The sequence below is a fragment of the Gekko japonicus genome, unplaced genomic scaffold, assembly GCF_001447785.1.
Source record: "Gekko japonicus isolate JY-2015 unplaced genomic scaffold, Gekko_japonicus_V1.1 scaffold284, whole genome shotgun sequence".
Lineage (NCBI taxonomy): Eukaryota > Metazoa > Chordata > Lepidosauria > Squamata > Gekkonidae > Gekko > Gekko japonicus.
In genome coordinates, this window is record NW_015172012.1 from 433,113 (window position 1) to 450,463 (window position 17,351).

The 17,351-nt window shown below is 42.0% G+C and overlaps 1 protein-coding gene across 1 annotated transcript in view; it reads right to left on the reverse strand.

Moving 5' to 3' along the window:
- DAB1 (Dab, reelin signal transducer, homolog 1 (Drosophila)) overlaps positions 1-17,351 on the reverse strand; it is a 316,448-nt gene that overhangs the window by 138,806 nt on the left and 160,291 nt on the right. The window contains exons 2-3 of the mRNA XM_015420265.1: positions 8,804-8,943; positions 2,314-2,412 (exon numbers count right to left, since the gene is read on the reverse strand). Of these exons, the coding sequence (XP_015275751.1) occupies positions 2,314-2,412; positions 8,804-8,943 (239 nt within the window). The remainder of the gene's footprint in view (positions 1-2,313; positions 2,413-8,803; positions 8,944-17,351) is intronic.

The following is a 17,351-nucleotide window of genomic DNA, read 5'->3' on the forward strand; positions in this document are numbered from 1 at the left end:
ATCATGACAAGGCCATCTTCTAGGCTAAAATAAGTTGGAAGAAAGAGGAGGTTTTGCAGGTGCATTACTTTGCTTCTCCAGTAGTAGTGCTGTGTCTAGTATAACTGAGTCAGCAAGGGTCAGGTGAACCACATCAAAAGTGGGAAGCACAATGTCCTTTAAGGCCTTAGGCTTTCCAGCCAGCACTACCTCTGTCTTGTCAAGGTTCAGTTCAATTTATTAACTCTCAGCCATTTCATCATGTCAGTTAGGCAGTGGTTCAAGACCTATACTGCATCCCCTAGATATCTGGACAGAGAGATATAAACCTGGGTGCTGTCAGCATAGAAGATCTAACACGCCGTCTCCATTGGGTATAAATATCATGGGAGTATCACCTGGAACTGTGCAGACTCCACCCTGGACATATGAGATCAGTAATTGATTGAGCACCATTGTTTTAGTGTCAATGTTTTTAATATGTTTTATATGTTTTTAACTATGGCACGGTTAATTACCCTGCCCCTGTTACCCGCCCTGAGCCCATTGGAGAGGGCAGGATACAAATGTGAAAAATAAATAAATAAATAAATAAATATTGATTAAATCCAATACCACAACTACAAATGATCTCTCCTAAGTGTTTTACATAGAGAAAGAATAACATAAGCTGTACCTCAGCCTAGAGTTGCCAGCTCTGGGTTAGGAAATACCTGGAGATTTTGGGTGTGGAGCCTGAGGAGAGCAGGGTTTGGGGAAGGGAGGGACTTCAATGGAGTATAATGCCATAGAGTCCACCTTCCAAAGCAGCCATTTTCTCCAGGTGAACTGATCTTTGTCACCTGGAAATCAGTTATAATACCAGGAGACCTTCAGCTGCAATCTGGAAACTGGCAACCCTACCTCAGCCTGATGTTCATCTCTGCTGTACTAATCATATCATATCCCCCTCGGCCACTGGTGGGGGATATGGGGGAAGGGTTGCCAGTGTTCCCTCTAAGCTGAGTTAGTGTGAGCTAGCTCACAGTTTTTTAGCCTCTGGCTCACACATGGTTTGTCTTAGTTCAGGAAGGATGGTTCCAGAGCAAACTAATTTATGCAGTAGCCAAATCGTTTGCTCACAGCTTTAATGCCAATAGCTCAAAAAGCAGAATTTTTGCTCACAAGACTCCACAGCTTAGAGAGAGCATTGCTGGCATGGTGGCGGCTACAAGCATGGACGGCTTCAAAAGGGAATTAGGTAAGCATATGGAGCAGAGGTCCATCAGTGGCTATTAGCCACAAGGTATAGATAGGGGCTCTGGGGCAAGTGATGCTCTGTCTTCTTGGTGCTGGGGGGGGGGGTCAACAGTGGGAGGGCTTCTAATGTCCTGGCCCTACTGGTGGACCTCCTGATGGCACTGGTATTTCTGGCCACTGTGTGACACAGAGTGTTGGACTGGATGGGCCTTTGGCCTGATCCAACATTGGTGTCTCTTATGTTCTTATGTTCTTATGTTCATCCCTATTGAACACGTTCCAGATTGCTTTTCAAGATGCCTATGTAACCAGCCTCCTGCGTCCTGAACCCAGGGTGGTCTTTCCCGAGAGAGACACCCCCAAAAAACAACGCTGAACCTCCACACAGTGCCCAAAAAAGCCAGGCTTGGCTTAAATAGTGGCTTTTGCTGGGAGGCAAGGAGAACTACATCTTGGCTGGGAAAACTTAGGCCAAGTGAAGATTCTCCAGGCTGGTCTGTGCTACTGTCATGAATGAAGAAAGCTGCATGTTTCCAGCCCTAACATATCATTAAAACAACTTAGAAACAGAGTTAAAGTATGTGCAGACATAAAAACAGCAATTAAAACATTGGTCAGGAAGGAAGAATACTGAGGGAATGCCAAACAAAACAAAAAACGTCTTCACCTGCTGGTGGGAGATGGCAACAGAAGGGGATGGACAAATATGTGGGTCTCAGGTGATGACTGGACTTTAACTGAAAGAACCAGAACTCTAAACTGAGTTCAAAAATAAAGCTATTTTACAGCAAGCATTACATATTCATGTTGATATGCTCCAGGCAAAAGATAGGCAGCTGCATTTTGCTAGATTATTTCTTATCAATTATATAAGCTGATCTATTATCTAATAGCTCATCCTCTATTAAATCAAAAAGCTGTAACTTCACACCATAGTCAACTGGGGCCTTTTCTTTGATCTGCAATAGCAGTTCATGTCGTATATTATTTGTATGACTTTGTCAGTTGTTTATTACTGCCCAGCTAGGAAAGGCTTTTAAAGATACAATCACCATGAGATTCAATTTTGCTGTGTCACGTTATCATCTTACTTACTCCTGTCTTCTCGTCAAAGATTTTGATTCCTCCAAAAGATATGGTTAGAAATATTTTCTGCTTGTGTTCCCCTTTTGAACGAGCTGCAGCCACAATTCCCTGTTGGGAGAAATGGTTCAGATTCAAAATAATTCATTTTTTGTTTCTACTCACTGTTTATGCACATTAGCAAGAAGAATATTTCTCTTTTAAAAATTGAGGATTTTCAGCTTTCCATTGCTTCTGATGTGGGCTGCAAGCAGCATACTGTTCTAGAACACTGGTTTCCATATGCAGAGCAGCTTTAATTTTAGTTTTTAAAAAGGCCATCTAGCTACAAGCAACATAATTCAGGATTCAGTTGAAAACATTGAGTTCTGAAGCAATCAAAACCCACTGTAATGATGGAGCTGCCAATTAGCAGTATGCTTGACTAAGGTCCCAGTCACACCGGCGGGAAAAGCCGTGCTGGAAGTGCGGCTTCTTAGAGCCGCACCAAAGGAAAGCGCAGCATTGGGATCAGATGCTTTCCCCGAGCCGCCGTGCATATTCTGTCCGGCGCAATCACATGGCTGGGGGAAGCGAGGCAAATATGGGCGAGCCGAGATTGCTGGAGTATTCGTGCGCATGCGCAGTCCGGCAGTCCCTCAAATAACATGGACTGCCGGCGCGTCCACGATCCCATGCCCGGCCTTGCTGCGGATCTTCCGGTAGGTACTACATTTTCCCTAGTACCCTTTTGATCCGTGTTTTCAGCTGGAAGGAACGGGTTGGGGGCGGGTGCACAATGCTTGCCAGATGTTGGCATCTGATCATGTCGGTTTAATCCGCCTCAACCCGTCTGTTTCGCGGGGCAAATCCTCCCGTGTGACCGGGGCCTAAGAATACCTGTTTTATTTTACTGCCGTGCTCCTGATAATACAGGAGAGGGGAAAACCTTCCTTGCCAGGAAAGTGCTACTTATGAAATTGATGAAATGAGGAAGTACAGAATCCATAGCCTTCATATCCTCTGACACATGTCCCTTCCCATACTAACTTTCTAATAGGCACCTTTAGGGCTTTCCTGCATGCTCAATTTAATCCTGATTTTCTTGGCAGTCAATCCTCAAGCAGAATTTTCTTGCCTACCTCATCTACAAACATCTACATACACAAGAAAATAAATGATAGAGAGGATATTTCTAGTTTAATCTTGCTGATATGATAGTTTTCCATGTGTGGGTTTTCTCACCAGCATATGACTTCTCAATTTAAATCTGAAGTAGTATATTGCAAGGACAGTTTTTCCATATGATCTGATGTTTTGTAAAGAAAAATGCTGAAAAGGGAACGTATTGTTATCAAGTTGAAAACAGTGCATATCCTCTTTTACTGTGTGTAGTTAATGCCCAAGTGTCCCAATGAATCTATATTGTACTAGACCTGTGACTGTGAAGCCTTTAATGCCGATTATCTGTAACTTAATGGGTACAAATATTCCAACTTCTCAGTAAACTCATCATAATGTTTGCAGTCCAGTTTTTGTAAGGGATATGAAAGTTATCCATTTGGCTGCTAAGTTACCAGTTTGGCCATACCCCGTTCCTAGCTTTAAGGCATAGAGAGCCACACCAGTGACAAAGAGAATTCAGTATACAAAGAGGAGAATCTATTGAGCTTTGCCCGTATCTCCTTAAATCTCAATACTGTCAGTGTCAATCTGTCCTCTTTGAAAGATAAGGTTTTTAATGTTTGAGAAGGGATATGGAGAATTGCAGGGATGGGGATTGTATTTAATTTACATGTTTTCTTGCAAGTACACATTTTTTTAAAAAAAAATTAAATAGTTGGAAGAGAAGCTCATAACATGTGTATAAATTGTATACATAGAGATAAGTCAATTTCTACTGTGGTTCTTAAGACTTTTCAAGGAAACAACACAACTAGATGTGGTGTGTGTGTGTATGTGTGTATATATATATCCCCCTATGTGGTCAGGGACCAACATATCTGCGGGACTCTCTCTCTCAATATGTCCCTGAAAAGCTTTACGCTTGGTAGAACATCACTTACTGGTAATCTCCGGCCCTAGAGACATCCACTTAGCCTTGACCAGAGCCAGAGCTTTTTCAGCTTTGGCTCTGGCCTGCTGGAACAAGCTCCCAATTGAGATCAGGGCCATGTGGGACTTACTACAATTCCGCAGGGCCTGTAAAACAGAGCTGTTCCACCAGGCCTTTGTTCGAGGTGGTGGATGCCTCACTATATCTGGCCACTCTGCTCTAACCAGCCTAGGCTGACAGTTATATCAACATATCACAGATAGGGGGCGGGGATGAACTATCATTTGAATGGCCCTCTTGTGAGTCACACACAGTATATCCCCGAGGTTTATTTATTACCATCTTGCCATCATGTAGTTTAGTTGGTTTTTTGGCTTTAACTGAAATTTATATGGAACTGTTTTATATGTTTTCATTGGTACCTTGTAACTCACCCTGAGCCCACCTTTGGGGGAGGGCAGGATAAAAAATCCCATAAAATTGATAAATAAAATATCTATTTATGCATTTTAATTTTGCTTTTGTCCCCAAGTGGAATCTAAAATCTACCTACAAAAAATACAGTTTAAAAACAAACGCTGCTTAAACAAACAGAACATAAACAACATTCCATATTCTGGGCTGATTCTGAATTCACTGGGTCACACAAAGCTCTTAAATATGAACCCTTTGGGTTTCACCAAAAGGTTTGTACTTCTGGCCATACTCAATGTAATACTTATGAGTCCCAATCATATGATTAATTGAGAGCTTCTCTCATAATTTACTTCCCTAAAGACGGAGGTTCTGCATGCTTTCATTGTTTCACACATCCCCCAACACATCTAGTCATTCGTGTGTTATTTTAAAGTTGGAAGTAATTGTGTTCTTCTCACTGAATTTTCTTTGTTTACCCTCTCAGGAATGGGATGGGTCCATGAAATTTATTGTTCTCTTCAGAACAAAAGGGAAGCACACATTTTCAGACATGTCATCTGACAAGGTGTAACGGATATCGGCTTGGGCTCTTGATTGATGCATGACTAACAGCACACTCTTATGTACAGTTACACCCTTCTAAGTCCACTAGCTTCAGTGGATTTAGAAGAGTGTAACTGTGCTTAGGATTGCAAAGTAAGGCTGACTGATGTACTTTTTAAAAACACCATACAACTCAACTCCACCCCACCCACCCCCGCCTAGTAATGTAAACTGGATGTTGGGAACACTGCAACACATTGGTTGGGTTATCCAGCTTCTATGAGTGAAACAAATATAAGACGTAAAAGAGCTATGAGATCTTTATCCCATTTTTATTTTACAGGGCAAGACAGGGGAATCCTTATGAAATGAAAGATTAGATAGAAAAGATTATTCTGTGATATGGTTACCAGCTTTGGCTCCAGGTTTTCTCGGACACAAGGGTTTAGAAAAGTCCCATGAGTAGAGGGATTAGCTTGGTGAGAGGAGCTACAGTAAAAAGCCTTTGATTCTCTGGTGAAAATCACATCCCTAAAGGCGCTGTTCCCTGAAAAGGGTAATTGGTATTTTGGTACATGCATTTTGGATTCTAAGATGGCTTTTAAAAAAGAATTAAAATTCACAGAGGATACATCTTGGAAAGGCTATTATTCATGAATGTTAAATGGAACCTCCAACACTAAAGGTCAAAATACTAGTGCCTAGAACAGGCAACAGGAAACAGCTGTTTCCTTTTTTCCCTTGTTTGCAAGTTTCCAATTAGCACCTGGCAGGTTACCACTGCAAACAGAATGCTAAAGTAGTGGACATTTAGTTCTAAATCTTTTTGTAACTATTTTCAATTTTTCATAACTAAATTTCATTACGGGGTACCCAACAGGAGAAAGAGATGGCTAGGAAAGGGAGCAGATGAGCTTAGACAATGATTTCCACTTTGTGGTCATGAAAATTTCTCCTGGTGTGTGATTCATTGTCCTTTAAACACCAACCTAGACAGCCAAGTGAATCAGTGTGACTGAAAGCCCTGTGTGAGTTAAATAAAAGTTGGTTTCAATACCAAACAGAGATCTAATTAACTTACTGTTTGGGTTAAACGAACAGGTGGCAAACACATTTTGGAAAGATCTATACTGTTATTTCTACATTTTCTTGCAATTTCAAACTAGACATCAACTAAAAGTGTGCAAAAATCTTTGAATCAGATTCAGCATGTGCCTTTTCTGTGACTGGACTCTATGGAATACAGAAGCAGAAAAAAACTGAACATCTTGTCTTGACAATGTTCATTTGCTTGTTTGTCTATTTTCTTTTGAGTGGGTGGACTGCTTTTTGGAGACGTGTTGCCGGAGATCATATTATTTAAATGCAATGATATACAACTATCACCTAGTAATTTGCAAACTGTTTTGCATACATCTATTAGTATTTACTGCACTCCTATGAGAAGACCCATACTTAGGACAGGGACCTAGCACTCAGGTGGCGACTTATCTCTCACAGTTGCAAAAAAAGAAAGTGTTTAGCATTTCAGATTTTATGTCCCACAACCAGACAACTAGCCCATATTGCCAAAATCAATATGCCACAGGTAGTGCTTCAACAGAAGGACATGAATATTAAAAAGAAAATAAATAATATTCTCATAACCTACAGAGCAGGATCAACAACAGCTATTTCAATTTGTGACACCACCTGTTTCTCGTGGTTCTAGTCACATCATAACATCACACAAGCAAGTCTCTCATTTATGTTAACAAGAATCAAACATCTTGGAGGAGATATGGAAATTGAGATCCTTGGGGAAAGAGACAAAATGGCCAGCCTAGCCTTGTTAACATCCCAAAGTCTCCCAAACCACTTGTTGGCAGATGGAATCAAGGATTGAAAGAAAAAAAAAACACTACATGCAGATAAATCTTATGGCTGTAGCACATGTTTCCTAGAGGTGTTAAGAGCCTGGCCTTTAAAAATGGATTCTTCTTCCGTCACTCAATTACTTAAAATCCTGGTGTCAAAGACAAGAGCAGAGCTAGTAAAAGAAGTCTGTAAAACTGTCTCCAAACACAGGATGTATTTTTATACTATCACAATAAAATATTTTACACAAAGAATGCAGAAGGATAAACAGGTTACAGGAATCCCCACACATACGAGTCCATCCCCACCCTCACAATACAGACATGGCTGATCCTCCACTGTTCTCAGTGTGTTAAGTAACAATACAGGCCCTTTCACATACACTATAAATGACAGGTGCATAAAAGCTATGGGTGTAACCAGGGCTTTTTTTTGTAGAAACAGCCCAGCAGGAACTCATTAGCATATTAGGCCACACCCCTGACAGCACAGCTCATTAGCATATTAGGTCACACCCCGTGCATTCCCCTTGGGTTGCCTGGGCGCCCCGCGGCAAGCCGGCCCTTGGACAGGCCGGGGAAGGCACAGGGAGGCATTTAAATGCCTCCCTGATCCTTCCAGGCCCCCCCTGGCCTGCCCACCTCGGAGTTGCTGGGGGGTCATTCTCCAGGCCTTCCCTCTGTAGCCATGCACGCAGAGGTTTTGGCTGTAGTGGGCATGGCCAACTCTGAAGCCAGCTGGAACTTCGTTCCTGTGTGTTCCTGCCCCAAAATAGCCCTGGGTGTAACTCAATTTATTGCTGAAAGAAGTGAAGGCCCTTGGCTTAAAATGGCCAATGTGTAAGGATAAGCCTGCCATCAGATTGCAGTGAGTGAGAAGAACACAGAAGACATTGGCTTGTCTCTTTCTTTTCACTAACAAAACCACATGTCTCTTTCCTACCCTATATTTACAGGACCTCCTTATTTTACTTCTCATATCTAACATGCCTACTGAGTATGAGCAAAGCCAGAGGGTATTTTTATGGGGTTTTTTTCTCCTTTACAAAAATCAGCTCTACATTCAGGGGCAATTGTATTCCACAGAAGAGCTCACAAACATATTCAGATTCACAAACATTTGGCTGCTATGTCCTCCCATACACTCAGAAAGTCTGTAGTCACCCTGTACCTGGCATCCAGCAGTGGGTCAATGGTGAGTTAGTTTGTAGCCCAAAATACAGCAGCGGCTACCCTGCCACTCCCCCCTCATCAAATTACCCTTCATCCTAGCCAATCAGATTTGGCTTTGATGACATTAATGTGGGAAAATGAAGCTTATTTAGTGTGAAGGTAAACATTGGAAATAGACATTGTTCCCATTCTAAATTAACTTCATTTGCTCTCACTGATGTAATTGTGTAACCAAACCTGATTGGCTATATGGCAATATCATTCTTAAGTGGAAGATGACAGGCAGTTTTTTAAAAATGGCTCTGAAGCAGCAGCCAGCCAGTGACTCCACCAAACTAGCTTTTGGAGGTCTTCCAGATAATGTATTGGTTCAGCCCTAGTAAACAACAATCTTATTCAATGCCATTAAAAATAATAATTTTAAAATTTACTTTCCCTTTGGATCCAATATAATTTAAATTTAAAAGTTTCACAGGACCTTTAATTTCATCATGGAATCTTGGCATAACTTGTCGCCTCGTGCTGCAGAAACCTCGTCTATCCCAATCAGTTTTGCTTTGTATCGAACACCGTCGCCTTTAAACCTTTTTATTAAAGTGGCTTCGCTGCGATCCTGACCTGAAAAGACAGAGGTGCAAATTTGAAATCCACATAATTGTACAAAAATATCTAAAAGCTAAAAGCTTATGGGCGAGTTTAAAATTAAAGATTATTAATCTGTTTTACTATTTAAATATTTTAATCAAAGTTCATACGGATGATGAGACAAAGTCCTGCAAAACATAATCCATATTCTGGAAGCCAATTTTCAATAGAACTTGAATGGGAGAGAGAAGGCCCACCATTACTGTACAATGTGCTTAAGCAATAGCTCCAATATACTAGCTGGGAAAAAGGGGGAGGAATCTAGTAGCCACGCCACTAACACAAAGGCAATACCTACTGCCATTCAATAAGAGGGCACTCAATTATTTAAACAAAATACAGGGCCACTTCACTGGAAGTGGCTTTTAGTGCTTATGTACAATTTTGGAAATAACACTACATTTGATACTTTTCAACAGTATCAATTTTTGGGTCCTCTAGTAAATTAACACTTAATTTCTCTAGTATGTCTTCAAAGTTATTGTTATTATTATTATTCATGATTTTATTGTTTTATCTGGTTTTATGTATGGGCTCATGCCCCTTGTAAACCGCCCTGAGCCCGTTCACGGGGAGGGCGGGGTAAAAATGCCTAAGTAAATTTTACAAAATATTTAAAAAGTTCAGGCTCCCAGAACTTTCTTAATCTTGAGAGCTGATCCACAGAAAATCTAAGGACACATTTATACAACTAAAGATCAGATATTCTTATCTCAGAGTTATTACTCTTGTCTTGAGGTGCCAATACCTCAAGAGATCACTTTGATTCTAAATGGAACAGTGAAATCCTTTCATAACAGGTAACAACCTTAATTTGCCTCATGACTATTTGACTGCAGCCACACAAACAGTTTAGTTGTGGTACTTTTGCGGATTTAAAGAGCACGATCAGGCCACAAGTACTGCCATCCCATTCTGCCCTGCTTTGGAAGTAATCAGGCACCAGGGAAAGTCCAGTGTTTATGGATATCAGTGCTATCACCCCGCATTTCCCGATGTCTGAACTCACCTGGTGCAAGCTCAACCAATTTGGGAAGTCTGATTGCTCTGTTCTGTTTTCACTCTTTGGGGTTTTTTAGTCAGTTAGCAATATGTGCATAACCACATCTTTGTGCATACCAACAAACTTTCAGCTGTCCTCTAAGGCGAGAAGGGGGGGAGGGAAGGGCAGGCTGAGAAGCCTCCTTTGTCTTTTTTCCTGCTGGTTCGTCTGCCTACAACTTTGCAGCACACAGAGTGAGGAAGGGGTTAATTGAAAAGATGAGGTTTTTTTCAGAGGGGGAGGCAGCCTTCTCCAGCTGTCAAAATGGAGCAGTGCTTCTAATGTGGTTATGTGCATATGCAAAAGACAATTTAAAAAAAGAAGCCACCCGATCACCCACTCCGTGGTTGCTGTGCAGCAATAATCTGAACAGTTGACCATGGGGCAAGAACACAGTGAGGTTAAAACTCTCCATTACAAATTGCAATGGAGTACTTAAGAGCCAGGGCCAGACTGTGCCAACCCTGCAGTCTGACCACAGCCTTTATCTCAAGGTGAATATGGAAACAAAGCCATAATAACGCAATAATGCAAAACCAAAGCTCTGTGATCACAAGCATGGTAACATCTCATGTAATCAAGACTTAATTTTATTAAACTAATCTTAATGTTTTAGATCAGGGGTGTCAAATGTGTGATCCACAAGCTGGATTCGGCCCACAAAGGGCTCAGAACTGGCTCCCCAAGCAACTTCCTTCTCCAAGGCTTCCTTTCCAAGGCTACTACTACAGCTGCACCCTAGTTGCTTTTCCCCCCAACTCCCTCAGTGGCTCTTTACTTCCTGCTTCCTGTTTCCTTCCTCTTGTCTCCCTCCTCCCCTCACAGAGAGAGAGAGCTTCATGGCTGCTTCATGTGGGAAAGATACAAAGACAAGCCACTCACTCACTCACCCACCCAGCTTCTGCTTCCTTCTCCGAGGCTGCTCCTCCTTTTTTTTGAGTCCCATGACAGCTTTAAGACCAGCAATGTTTTATTCCAGATATAAGCTTCTTGGGAGAGAGGGTGGGTGGATTATTCTGACAAGCACAATGTATATTGAAGGAATTATTTTGGCTTATTCTGAAAAGTTGTTTTTTTAAAAAAATGGATTTCTCTGTTCCTATTTTATTTCAAAAAGACCCTGATTAGGAATTAGAACACTTGGACTGGTCCCTATATCTTGGAGAGTGGAGTGATTTCAGATGCCAAATGATAATAGCACACATTGGTACTGAGACAGGAAAACTAGGTCTCAGTTCAGTCCAAGAGGTTGCATTGTCTTGATCTTCATTATCAATTGAAATTCAACAGTCTTTCTTTCTGATCTCCCTTTGAAATTCCTCTGTAAGAGCACTGCTGCTCTTAGGTCAGCAACTGAATGTTGTTGTTTCTAATGTCAGACTTATGTCCATTTATTCTTTGCATCCTCCTGGACTGAATCCTCCTGGAAGGAGTTGAGACCTAGGTTTCCTGTCTCATTATCAACACTGGTATCTCCATACCTACGACCACTCTGCATATTACACCTAATTCAATCAAGCCTACTATTGTCATTCACCTGCTATTGCCATTCAACATATGAAATCACCTTTATAAAGTTTATATCTCTGGTATGTTGTGCTATATTTTATAGCATGCATGGCCTGGCCCAACAAAATTACATTTATGTCAGATCTGGCCCTCATAACAAATGAGTTCGGCACCTCTGTTTTAGATTAATGGGAACCCTTCTTCACACACTTGTAGAATGCAAAATAGTTACTGCAGAAAATCTTAAGTATGAACGTAACACAGCATGGTCTACAATTAACATCTGTGATCTGACTCTTCCAGATCTTTGTGGCATTCAAAATTACTTAGTTGATTAAAATTAATTCCATTTTTTTCTGTAGGCCCATGTAACTTCTACATGTATAGATACAAATAAATATTAATATTTAGAATTAAGACTTTAAAAGGTGCAGGGCTTAAACCAGTGAATGAGACTCTTTATAGAATTGTTCAAAGTTTAAAATAATCAGAAGTTTATCTTTTAAATAAGAAAGGTTCTTTTCATATGTCACAATGTATTTTCTGAATTTCCCCACCATAAAGAGTTCAATTAGCGGAAAATGGTTGTAGAATAAATAAATGTCGAACAAAATTGGCGATAGGAAGTAAGCAAGTAGTGACAGCAGAAAAAGTCTGAGGAAAAGCACAGGATTTACTTAATTAATTAATTTAAAACATTTATTAGCCACCTTTCTACTTGGAACTCAAGACAATTTACAATGTAAATAATAACAAAACACAATAAAATGCATGAAAATCTCTAGCTAAAACCACCAGTGGGTAGGCAGAAGAACTAATCAAATGCAGTCATGAATAAATCTGTCTTCAGCTGCCTCCTAAAGATCCACAGTGAGGATCAGACCACATGAAACACTGTTAACAGCAGCTACAGCAGGACTTGATTAAGTTTGCGATTGTGGAGGGGGGTTAACACACCTCCTCCTGACTTTTTCCTTACCTCCTGCATCCCCTAAGAGCTCTGTAAATTTCAGCTAAGAGCTACAGTGGGGCAACGTACAAGCACATATTGACCTCTACATTTGCCCCTTTGGGACAAATAGTAGCTCTGAGGGGGACTGTCTGAAATGAAGAAAATGGCAGGGGAACAAATTAATCCTGCTCCCCTTGGGGTCCCAGTCAGTACCAGGATGCCCATCACTGCTATTTACAAGAATATTCCATTTATGGATCTGGAATCCTTCCAAATGACCCCCCCCCAATCAATACTGTCCTTCTGCTTCCTTTCAGAAAGCTGAGATTGGTGCATAATTTTGTGGTACTCAAAATATTTTATAATCCTGGTCTTCTGGTTTTGGCGACTTGAGGCTCGGACACGTCCCATCGAGTTTCTGATGGAGATGCGCCAAGTCATGGCAGACAGGAGGGGCCCTGGATGGGTCTGGCCCCCCTGAAGTCCTTGTAGGGGACTCCCAGCCTAGGGTGCAGAGGAGAGCCTCTTCTGAGGTGATGGCTGAGGGATCAAGGCTTTCCCTACCCCGAGAGATCCTGCTGCAGTGAAGCTATCATGGTGACAAAAGCTGGCTGCCAGACAAGTGGACAAGTGATCTAGCGCGACCACTCTCCTGCAATAACTTGATCGCAAAAAAACAGTGAGTTAAGCAATCCCCTATGCAAGCAGCTAAGTCCTTAAATCCAATGGCTTTAACACAAGAAATAAGTGGCGGGTGGGGGGAGAGCTGGGGATACACACACCCCCTGAAACTGAACAGTCCTAGAATGACAAAGAAAAGGAAATAAGCGGAACTAACCATGTGAGACTGTAATTGTGACTGAAAGGTGCAAACTAACCCAAAGCGTATCTAGATCAGAGAACTTTGACTTTAAATCCAAAAACTTTCTTCTTGTATAAACAATGTCTGGTAGAGGGAGAAGAATGGCGTCGGAAAAGAAACCTCTCACAGGACATACTATACCAACGACTCCCACCCAGACACAGGAAGCAGCTGCTGACTTTCCCAATATGGTAGCTATGGCATTGCGCCCCCTGCTGGAGCAGATGTCTAATATCAACAGTAAGCTGGATGGAGTCCAAAAGCAACTGACACAGATGGATAAAAGAGCAGATAAAACTGACAGAGCCATCAAGAAAGTTGAAACAAAGGCAAAAGATATTGAACAAAAATTGGGGGAAGTGGAAAAAGAGAGAGCTTCAGATAAAGGCCAATTGTTGCAACTTCAAATGGAAAGATCAATGTATGTCTTGCATTTTCAAGGTAATTCTGAGCAAAAAACAGAAGATTTGAAAGTAATTTTAAGTGAAGCATTAGCATCAATGACAGATCTTAAACAAGATGCGCTGCAAAATGATATAGATTTGGCTTATTGAACTTATCCAGATTTTATTTAAAAAACAAATTGCCTGGAGAAATATATGTGAAATTTTCTAAGAGATCCACCAGAGACAATGTTTTGAAAGCTACATCTGGAAAAGTCCTGAAGGTTAAAGATGAAGAAGTAAAATTTTTAAAAGACATTCCATTCGAGATGCGGAAGTGAAGTCAGCAATATAAGGATTTTACCTTCTTCCTCCACAACAAGTTAATCACCTATAGATGGATTTTTCCAGAGGGACTCACATTAAACTATAAGGATAAGAAGAACAAAATTTATTCTGTCCAAAAAGCCAAAGACTTTTTGAAACAGCAACAAAGTAAAGATGACAAAAAAACTGTGGACAACATTGAAGAAGAGGGAACTAGTGATGGAGAACCAGATGACACCTCAAGTAGTTCTAGCAGTGCTTCGGAAACCTCAGACTCGGAGAAAGAGGCAGCTGCACCTAAAACACTTAAAGCTAACCTGAAGTACAAGAAGAAGAAATGTATAAGATAAACGGATAGTTCAACAGAATAGAAGTGATTATAAAACACCTGAGACTAGTATTATGACTTAAGCTAGCTTTATCTAGAATTTAACTTTTTGATAAAATGATCTTTGCTATTATGGTAGGATTGATATATATGCAATGTAACTTACAGAACATGATCCTTGTCTTAGCCTTTGTATTAGATATAGTGATTTCCCCCCCCCTTTTAGGATGTAGTACATAAACGCCAATAAAAAAGTTTTTAAAATATTTTATAATCCTTATTTCATTTATTCTCACAACAGCTGCGGGTGATACATGAAAATGTTGTTCACTGCCTTGAATCTTTTGAAAATTAATAAATAAGAGAGGAAAAGAAATTGCCAAGTCTACTATATGGGGAATTTATAAGCAAAGCTGATATTTGTATGCTGGTCTCCCAAGTCAAAACCCACATTTATGAAACTCTCTACATACCTACCTATTACTAACAACAAAGCTGGCACCTCAGCTTTGAATTCTGAAAACCACATTAATTTACTCACACTCTGTAATAATTCTAAAATCTGCTTTACCGTTAGCATTCTGAAAATACACCCCCCCCCAAGACTCCTTTCCCCCTTTCTTCTTGGCACAGGAATTATCTTCTGAAATGAATTGTATCTGGCTCATGTATAATCCTCAGAATTTAAGGAAGCTGAGATATGAAACCCTCAGCAGTGTGATATCAACCTTTGGGTTTTCTACTGAATTTCTTTCCAAAGGTTTGAACTCTTATGTTCCTAAACGATGTTTTATAAAAGGCTAATGGCATGAACGATGATTCAGAAACCGTAAGTAATGTTTAAATTACGCTGGAAGGAAATGCTGAGGCAGATGTTACCACAGAGCGCTAAGAGCAATAAACTACCATGAGCAACACTAAGCTCTGAAAAACACACATCTGGAATGCAAAACAATGCTTAACTATATCATTAAGCTATTCTACATGTTGTTCATGTGTATAAACATTCAAATCTCAATTACTGTTTTCTTTTGCAGTAAATACAATCTAATTTGCAAACTTTTCATGTTGACAATGTCCAATTTTCCAGCACCAAGACAGACTTTACAAAATAGTGTTTGTATAAGGCAACACTGTCTGTTTTTCATTTAGTATTGCAAAATTTATATTCTTGCCAACACATGAGCCTAGCATGTTTGCCAATTTCAACAACTCTCTGAGCTTCTATGCAATTTCTGTGTAGCAGAACAGGAGCGAGCACAAATGGTGGTGGTGGCAAGCCCCGCCCCCAGGTCCCCACCCCACCTCCTTCTCTAGAGTCGCGCTGCAGCAGCGGCACAATCATTCCATTGTATTATATGGCCCCATAGAATACAATGGAAAGATCGTGCTGCTGCTGCGGCACGACTACAGAGAGAAGGGGTTTCAACTTTAAACCCCTTCTCTCTTCGCTTCCCCCCTCCCCCCTCGGCAGGCTGGCTGGGGAAGCAAAAAAATGGGGAGGAGACATCTTCAAAAGCTCCCAGCAGGAGCGCGAAGCAGCACGTAGCATTCCTCCTGGGCAAGGAGGAGACAGAATGTGCCCCGCCTCTCCTTTCCTTCCCTCCCCCTGCTCCAGCCCCTGGCTCAGCTGCTGCCTCCAGCAGGAGGCCTGCCGGCCGGCCGCTTCCTAACTGTGCCTCTGGAAGACATTTGATTAATTTCCTCCAGTCTCCAAAGGCGCCGGATTCGGATCCTGTGCTCCGGTCTGCTGCAGAAACCATGCAGCTCTGCACAAAGGGGACAAGAAGCTCTCTGTGGGGCAGGAGGTTGAGGAGTGCAAATCCTGCTTTCTCCCCAGCACGTAGAAGGGGGATTTTGGCCCCCGGAAGTACTCACTGGAGCGCCCCACCAGCAGGAGGGCAGCTCCGCACAGGAGGAAGCACCCTTGAAGCTAATCTATCTTGACCCCCGAAACGCAAAACCCACCACGTGTTGCTCACTGCGCACAGCTAGTGTGGAGTTCCGAGGATGAGTGAAAAGCGGAAAGAGCCAGCATTGGCCAAGGGGGGGAGGATTTTTCTCCAATCAGAAAGAGGCGCTCCAAGGTTGTCAGCAGTCACCGAGCAGATCCGACTTGGGAATGGAAGGAGAAAGTTGGTCGGAACTCGGGGTGGGTAGGGGCCACATGCCAACCGGAGATTTTGCTTCCCGCCTGGCAATTAATCTCACGTGCGGTGAGTCAGAGACCCAGGCTGGCGGGGTGTTTTCCTCAGGAAGGTGGAAAAGAGTTTTCTGGGAGAAACGAGAGAGCTTCAGCTCAGCTGAGGGATACTCGGGGACGTGCTGGGGCTGTGCACCAAAAGAGGGGGTGCTTGGACCGTACTTCTGCCAGCAATTTCACAGGCCTGTGTTTTGACCCACACATTAACAGCTGGTACCTGCACTCCCCCTCCCCAGAACAAAGAGAAATGGGGAGGGGTATTTGAACTGGGAAAACACCACATGGAGAAAAGGAGAAATGCCCTGCCTTCCAGGGGGGCAGGTCCCCCTTGGGCACCGGCAGGGGATGGGGGGGTAGGGTTGCCACCTCCAGGTTGGGCAACTCCTGGAGATTTGGGAGTGGAGCCCAGGGAGAACAGGGGGAAGGATTATTTATGTAACCTTGATGTCAGCATATAAAACCCCTGTCACATGTTGTTAATTTCTAGATTTATCTGTTTTGCCCCCCCCCCCGATGGTTTTATCATGATGTGCTGGTTCTTCTCTTATTGACTTCATCATCTGGATGATAGTCTGAAGAACATAAGAACATAAAAGATGCCAATGTTGGATCAGGCCAAAGGCCCATACAGTCCAACACTCTGTATCACACAGTGGCCAGAAATACCAGTGCCATCAGGAGGTCCACCAGTGGGGCCAGGACATTAGAAGCCCTCCCACTGTTGACCCCCCCAAGCACTAAGATGACAGAGCATCACTTGCCCCAGAGTCCCTAT